Source organism: Entelurus aequoreus, linkage group LG04 (assembly GCF_033978785.1).
Source record: "Entelurus aequoreus isolate RoL-2023_Sb linkage group LG04, RoL_Eaeq_v1.1, whole genome shotgun sequence".
NCBI classification, from domain to species: Eukaryota; Metazoa; Chordata; class Actinopteri; order Syngnathiformes; family Syngnathidae; genus Entelurus; species Entelurus aequoreus.
The window spans coordinates 18,667,560-18,675,531 of NC_084734.1; the positions used below are offsets into that span (position 1 = coordinate 18,667,560).

At 41.5% G+C, this 7,972-nt stretch overlaps 1 protein-coding gene and 1 long non-coding RNA gene across 3 annotated transcripts in view; one reads left to right on the forward strand and one right to left on the reverse strand.

Annotated features, from left to right (window-relative positions):
* The window catches only part of LOC133648355 (uncharacterized), a 35,621-nt gene that overhangs the window by 22,653 nt on the left and 4,996 nt on the right, over positions 1–7,972 (reverse strand). The window contains exon 2 of the long non-coding RNA XR_009825855.1: positions 2,136–2,259. This is a non-coding gene — a long non-coding RNA (uncharacterized LOC133648355). The remainder of the gene's footprint in view (positions 1–2,135; positions 2,260–7,972) is intronic.
* LOC133648354 (myc target protein 1 homolog) lies at positions 2,125–7,421 on the forward strand. 2 transcript variants are annotated; one of them, XM_062044372.1, is made up of 2 exons: positions 2,125–2,270; positions 6,639–7,421. In XM_062044372.1, exons 1-2 carry the CDS (start codon positions 2,231–2,233, stop codon positions 7,169–7,171), a joined length of 573 nt encoding a protein of 190 aa, XP_061900356.1. In that variant the 5' UTR covers positions 2,125–2,230; the 3' UTR covers positions 7,172–7,421. The 2 variants fall into 2 exon arrangements, with proteins under 2 accessions (XP_061900356.1, XP_061900355.1); XM_062044371.1 differs by lacking the exon at positions 2,125–2,270 and adding an exon at positions 3,570–4,529.

A 7,972-nucleotide genomic window follows, 5' to 3' on the forward strand; every position in this document is an offset into this window, starting at 1 on the left:
ATACTGTATTGTTTTAGTATCTTTAATGACAACATGTATCAAAGTGGCCCCTGCATACTTCATATTTTCTGTATTTGGCCCTCGCTCAAAAAAGTTTGGACACCCCTGGTATATCTAGTACAAAACCGAAGTCTTCTTAGTTGTCTTATTTAAGATATTAACTCTTTTCCACTAATACGTTCAAATCAACAAAAGTTGGCTGCACCATAAGAAAATTAAATGACAGAGCCAGAGCCCAGACCTAAATTATATCTGTAATGTGTGTGGAAATCAGTAGGAAGGACTGTGCATAAGCTATGCCCACGCTATCTAACAATTTTTTGCATAAGCAAATGTTGTAATTTTTGTTGATTATTCATGATTCAACCAGTTTACATCAGGCAATATATCTATCAAAAACAAAATGCAAAGACTCAATAAAAGCCAATGCAACACTGAAGAAAAGACAATCCTTGTGAGTGAAAGCATATCTGAGAATCACCCAAAAATATTCATAGTCCTTGACTAATATATACTGGAACATGATATGAATAAAATAAAACATGCACTTGTGATAAATCCACACTTTGAAAAGGGTGGTGCATTTTTGGTATTTTGGCATTTCTGCTGTGTCATGCCAATCACCCAGGTCACCTCTAAAGGCGCTGCAAGTAGAGATGAGTAAGCAATTAACGCTTACCTTGCAGCCTCTGCATCACATTGGCAATGTCATGTGCAGAGTCTCTGTAGTGGTGCAGAGATGCCATGCTGCGCGTCCTCCGGTCGGTCGCCTGTATCGTCTTAACCCAGCATTACTCTAACCGAGAAAATACAAATTATTTTTAGTTGTCCGTATCTAGTTCGTCCCTGTTGGAGAAATAGTCTACCTCACTCAGAGAGGCTCCTCCTCCCCTGATGGTGATGTAAATGTAGATGTGCACTCAAGACTGCAGGCATGACAGCTTTTTGGTTTGCATGGGCTGCCACCTGCTGTCTAAGTAGAGAGGATGTTAGTTTTTCTCTTCCATCAGGACCTATAGGGTGCCAGGTAACATTGCCTGCCTTTACTATTGTGATGCACTCATTGAAACAATATAAATATTTGATCATATTTAATCATAAGAGTTTCATTACCTTCACTTCACTGATTGCCTGGAAGAAATTATGTGGTTCTCGTCAGTGTAAAGCACTTTGGGTGACTAGAAAAGCGTTATATGAAATCGTATACATTACTTTGAGTGGTGTCCCTTTTAACTCAACTTACCAAAAAGGCGTTCCGTTCCTTTTATTTAAAGGGTTAGTACACCGCCTTTGTAGAATTTCACAAGATTAACATTTCAAAAAGAGTTCATCCTGCAAATAAAGTACTAACACAAACATTTTGTAGACCAATTGAATGCAGTTGAGAAAGGCTTCAGCACCCCCGAAACCCCAAAAGGGACAAGCAGTAGAAAATGGATGGATGGATTTCAAAGCAGTTATTAATCCATCCATCCATCCATTTTCTACCGCTTATTCCCTTCGGGGTCGCGGGGGGCGCTGGAGCCTATCTCAGCTACAATCGGGCGGAAGGCGGGGTACACCCTGGACAAGTCGCCACCTCATCGCAGCAGTTATTAATCATTATTTAAATTATTTATGCATAAATATGTGGTTATCATTTAATTATTAATTTACATACATTATTATAAATAATAAATGATAAATGGGTTATACTTGTATAGCGCTTTTCTACCTTCAAGGTACTCAAAGCGCTTTGACAGTATTTCCACATTCACACACACATTCACACACTGATGGCGGGAGCTGCCATGCAAGGCGCTAACCAGCAGCCATCAGGAGCAAGGGTGAAGTGTCTTGCCCAAGGACACAACGGACGTGACTGGGATGGTAGAAGGTGGGGATTGAACCCCAGTAACCAGCAACCCTCCGATTGCTGGCACGGCCACTCTACCAACTTCGCCACGCCGTCCCCATCAAGTTTTACATCTAAATAAAGATTACGACATTTTAATTGTTTGCGTAAAAAAATTAAATATCTATAAACAGTGTCAATTGTATGATGGCTTTCATTCAATATGTGAGCATTTCATATTCAAATGCAAAAGGAAACATGTTCTGTATTTGTGATAATGAAATGTATATTGAGGTGGTACCTCTGCAGTGAGGCGAGACCATCCATTCCTATGCACTCCAATGCAGCCAGGCTCAGGGTGACCGCTACCATTGACAGCCCCTCAGGACCAAACAGATGCAGCCAAGGAGAGAAGAGACACTTCACTGCAGCAGAGGTAAAGCACAAGGCGGGGGTCAACAAATTAAGGAATGTGTTATACTGACGTCAAACATTGCTCAGAGTTGAGCGCAAAGCGGGCTGCTGCCATCTTAATCTCCCTGCCGCATAGTCAGCGTTTTGCGAAAAGCTTATTAGAAAGTTGAGTGATGAAATTGACTTGAGCTCTCCTCTCAACTAGCTGCAGGAATGCTCAGACCATTCACAGACAAATCCCAGATAAAAGAAATTAACAATCAATCCATTCATTGATTGTTGTTTTCATACATAAAACAAATGCAACACAAAGCGCCCTACAGTCTCAAAAACAATGCCTCGATGACTTACCTCCTGCCATCTGTCACATACACAGACACGCACAAACATGCACATACACACATATTTAAGTTAAAGTACCAATGATTGTCACACACACTAGGTGTGGCAAAATTATTCTCTGCATTTGACCCATCACCCTTGATCACCCCTGGGAGGTGAGGGGAGCAGTGGGCAGCAGCGGTGGTCACGCCCGGGAATAATTTTTGGTGATTTAACCCCCAATTCCAACCCTTGATGCTGAGTGCCAAGCAGGGAGGTAATAGGTCCCATTTTTATAGTCTTTGGTATGACTCGGCTGGGGTTTGACTCACAACTCAGTGGCCTAGTGGTTAGAGTGTCCGCCCTGAGATCGGTAGGTTGGAGTTCAAATCCCAGCCGAGTCATACCAAAGACTATAAAAATGGGACCCATTATCTCCCTGCTTGGCACTCAGCATCAAGGGTTGGAGTTGGGGGTTAAATCACCAAAATGATTCCCGGGCGCGGCGCCGCTGCTGCCCACTGCTCCCCAAGGGGATGGGTCAAAAGCAGAGGACAAATTTCACCACATCTAGTGTGTGTGTGACAATCATTGGTACTTTAATCTTTAAACTGAATGCATGACTGAGTACAGAAGGGCCAGGTGAGGAAACACCATCACAGGAGCCGTCTGCACTCAGAGGTCACCTGATCACGGCCACCAGGACGCTGACAAAAAGCGTCCCCGCTGCCTACAAGGAATCAAGAAAGTAAAAATAATATAACGCATACAAATAATTACAACTCAGGAGTGTGTTTTATGTCTTTTTTTCCAACCCATCCATCCATTTTCTACCGCTTATCCAAAAATGCTTATTTTCTCTGGATACTGGATACTACGCTGAAAGAAATATTCCACAGGGTTCTCACTTTACTGAAAAAAGGTTGCAAACCACTTGTTTAAAGGGTTGATGCACAGTAAACCATTACCACACAAAATATAATGGACCATTACTCCATCTACTGGTAAAGATGGAAACCGAAGGAACTGAAACTATTTTTCTTCCTAAATTTCAGCGTTTACATCTCTCATCGTCATCGCTGTGAGATAGTACACATTAGTAGAGAAACAAACGCTTGGTTCTGCGGCTTTAAATGAAAACTGGGCTACGTTCATACCAAGGTGGTTACATGTGCGTTCCCCTCTGTTTGTGTTGATAGATTTCAGATGGAGAGGATTACTCACAATGCTGACTATGCAGGTAGTGTTAATGAATTGATATAAAATGCATTTCATGGCCACAGTATTCCAGAGCTCCATGTCAGTCTTATCAAAATAAATGTTTTTACTGGCTGCACAGAGAAAGGGCCAGACGACCACTGACCTGGCAGACGTTGTGGAAAATGTGAGATTTTTGGCTAGAGAACAAAAAAAACTGCTAATGTCCAAAACTCAGGCACTCCATTACTAACTACAGCGCCATAGTTTTGGTATTTTAGTTAATATCTAATGTTGACTCGTTTACTTTTACACTGTTAACGTTGTATCAACCCAGAGGAAACGATGATAGAGGAAGTGAGTAAAGTAAACCCTACTTCTCCCCAACGCCATCATCTCTGTCCTGCATAGATAAGCCCCTCCTAGAGCTCATTTAAAGCAGGAAACGTGACAGTTGAGTTTTTCCGCTTCCATAAACAAGACAAGCCAACAGAGTTTAGCAAACAGTCCACCAGCACCTCTGGGACAGTTCTCGAGGAGGGACACACAGGGAGAGAGAGAGAGAGTGAGGGGAGGAGAGTCTGAGAAGAAAGGGAGAGAACAGGAAAGAAAGTCTGCAGAAAGACAGGGAAATCCATTAGATATAAAAAACGAGGGTAAAAGTCGGGGGGGGGAAAGAAGTTCTCTGATGACCCTGCAGGAAAAGTCATGGCTGTAAACAACACACATTTCTTTATGGAAATACTTCAGTCATTTGATGCTGGTGAGTTTTTCTAAACTTTTTGTTTCTTTATCATGGGCTGTCATAGGAATTACAAATGTAAAACAATGCTCTTTTCAAAAGACAAGAAATGACTTAAATTTTTTTCCTCACATCTTCTCAATTCCATTTTTTGTGTCCTCAAAACCTACAAAAGCTGAAAGTTTCATTTTAATATGACAATGCATTGAGGTCTTTTGTTTTTAATGGCAGGCATCCATTAGGATTTACAGTGCATCAGCAAGGTATCCGCAGCGCTTTACTTTTTCCATAATTTGTTAAGTTACAGCCTTATTCCAAAATTAAATTAATTCATTTTTGTCCTTAAATTTCTAAAGACAATACCCCATAATGACAATGTGAAAGGTATTTTTTTTTAATTTAGCAAATTTATTAAAAATAAAAGAATACAAATCATATGTACATTAGTATTTACAGCCTCTGCTCAATACTTTGTTGATACACGGTTGGCAGCAATTGTAGCCTCAAGTCTTTTTGAATTTTATGCCACAAGCTCGGCACACCTATCTTTGGGCAGTTTCGCCCATTCCGCTTTGCAGCACCTCTCAAGCTCCATCAGGTTGGATGGAAAGTGTTGGTTTTCAACCAGGATGTCTCTGTACAATGCTGCATTCATCTTAGTCTAGTCAAGGAGGTGTCCAAGAACCTGATGGTCACTCTGTCAGAGCTACAGCATTCCTCTGTGGAGAGAGGAGAACTTTCCAGAAGAACAACCATCTCTGCAGCAAACCACCAATCAGCCTGTATGGTATAGTGGCCAGATGGAAGCCATTTCTGAGTAAAAGGTTAGCCAACATGCACCTAAAAGGCTCTCAGACCATTAGAAACAAAATTATCTGGTCTGATGAGACAAAAATTGAACTATTTGGCATGAATACCAGGCATCATGTTTGGAGGAAACCAGGCACCGCTCATCACCAGGCCAATACCATCCCTGCAGTTAAGCATGGTGGTGGCAGCATCATGCTGTGGAGATGTTTTTCAGCAGCAGGAACTGGGAGACGAGTTAGGATCGAGGGAATGATGAATTCAGCAATACACAAAGACATCCTGGATGAAAACCAACGCTTCACATCCTGACTGATGAAGCTTGGGTGGTGCTGAAAAGAGAAATGGGCAAAGAGGAATGGGCGAAACTGCCCAAAGATCGGTGTGCCAAGCTTGTGGCATCGTATTCAAAATAATTGAGGCTGTAATTGCGGCCAAAGGTGCATCAACAAAGCATTAGGCAAAGGCTGTGAATACTTATGTTTGCAATTTAGTTTATTTTTAATAGATTAGAATTTTTCTGAAAACAATTTTTCCACATTGTCATTAAAGGATATTGTCTGCAGAATTTTGAAGACAACATTTATTTATTTCTTTCTGGAATTAGGCTGTAACATTACAAAATGTGGAAAAAGTGAAGGGCTGTGAATACTTCCGGATGCAATGTAACCACTGCATTCTTTTGGCTAGTATTTTATACGCAGAAGCAACAAAAACAACTTGTATTTATTTTCACTGGAGAACTTAAATGCAAACAGTTTGTTGCTATCCTCCTGACAACCAGTGTCTTCTGCAGTGGACATTCATCTTTTACATTAGTAAGCATTTTTTTCCCTCAAAATTTGTAACTGTATTACCCGTACTCCATTTAAATAGACAAAAAAACAAAGTCCCCCGCAAACTATGCTGGTTGCCGAAATGGATATGTCATAACGCCAGGAGGATGATGTTCGCTAGCCTGCAACGTTTTGAATCACTTTGACTTTTAAGACCCAAATTTGTGCTTTTAAAGTCCCTCTTTTCTCCCCTAAAGTGCTCCTAAAGACTAAAGCATTTATAAATTAATTATACTATGGAAAAATAATGTGATTGTTGGACAGAGAGGATTCCAGTGGACTTTTAAGAGAAGTGCAGCAGCAAGATCATTTTTTAACTTTATTCAGCTATATGTTAGGAACAAAGTGGGTCAATTTTGAGTTCCTACAGTGAGAGAATGGACCAAAACTTGATGAGTTAGTCCATATAAAAGGATCTAGATAGGCCCTGGGGAAGACTCACGGTGCCCACTTTGAACACCCCTAATCTCAATGTCTTCTTTCGCAGTCCCTCTGATCATAGCGTTCTGTGTTTCCGTGGCTGTGGGCCTGGTCTTGGGCGCTCTGGTCTATGTGCTCCTCACATGGTTTTCCCGACGAAGAGCAGGATCTGCCAGAATCACGAGCTGCCCCCTTCGCCAGTCCCGTACGTGCCCTAGAAACTACCCAGGCTTCAACCGCAACAGCAGCAGCCACGACCGGCGAAGCAACAACAGCTTGGTCAGCGCCGCTTATACCTTCTACCGCCAGACCTCAAACCCGGATTCCCTCGACCCGCTTGGGTACAAGTCTAGCTTCAGGGCGTCAACCTTCCATCCTCTTCTCCACTGTAGCCAAATTGCCAGGGAGGCGGAAGAGGGAAGTCAGGTGTCGTTGCCCCGCACGCCCACCCTGACAACCACTACCAACTCAGCTCACTCAGCTGCCACTCCACCCAGACCCCACTCTTTTTGGTGGGACAGCGGGGATTTCCAAGCAACACAGACCCCCCCTCCTGCTTACGAGAGCATCATTAAAGCTTATCAGGAGACTCATACATAGGAGGCAAATGAAATTAAATCCAAAGACAAAAACTGCTGATCATAGCAAAAATAAATAAAAATACTATTTAAAAAAGAATGACAAATGTCACCCATATCTTAAGTACCACCAAGAGTAAAGCTTTTTACTATGCAAATTGTCACCCGGGCTTTAATAAACAATCCAGACTATAATGGTATTTTAAAAACGTTTGAAAAATAAGCAAAGAATACTTTTGGACTTTGTGCTGTTATAAGCTCAGTTCTGTTAAAATGTGAATGTAACTTTGTTAAATTGATGTAATAAACTGTAGCTTATATTCAAGTATGACAATGCATATTGTGTGTGTGTGTATATATATATATATGTGTGTGTGTGTGTGTATTTGAGTGTGTGTGTATCCAGAAAGTATTTACAGCGCTTCACTTTTTCTACATTTAGTTATGTTACAGCCTTATTTCAAAAATGGAGTAAATACATTTTTGTCCTCAAAATTCAACAGACAATACCCCAGAATGACAATGTGAAAGTTTTTTTTTTATAATTGCAATAAAAAAATAAATAATTAAAAATCACATGTACTACATAAGTATCCACAGCCTTTGCTTAATACTTTGAGCAAAGGGTGCACCTCCATCCATCCATTTTCTACCGCTTATTCCCTTCGGGGTCGCTGGAGCCTATCTCAGCTACAATCGGGCGGAAGGCGGGGTACACCCTGGACAAGTCGCCACCTCATCGCAGGGCCAACACAGATAGACAGACAACATTCACACTCACATTCACACACTAGGGACCATTTAGTGTTGCCAATCAACCTAT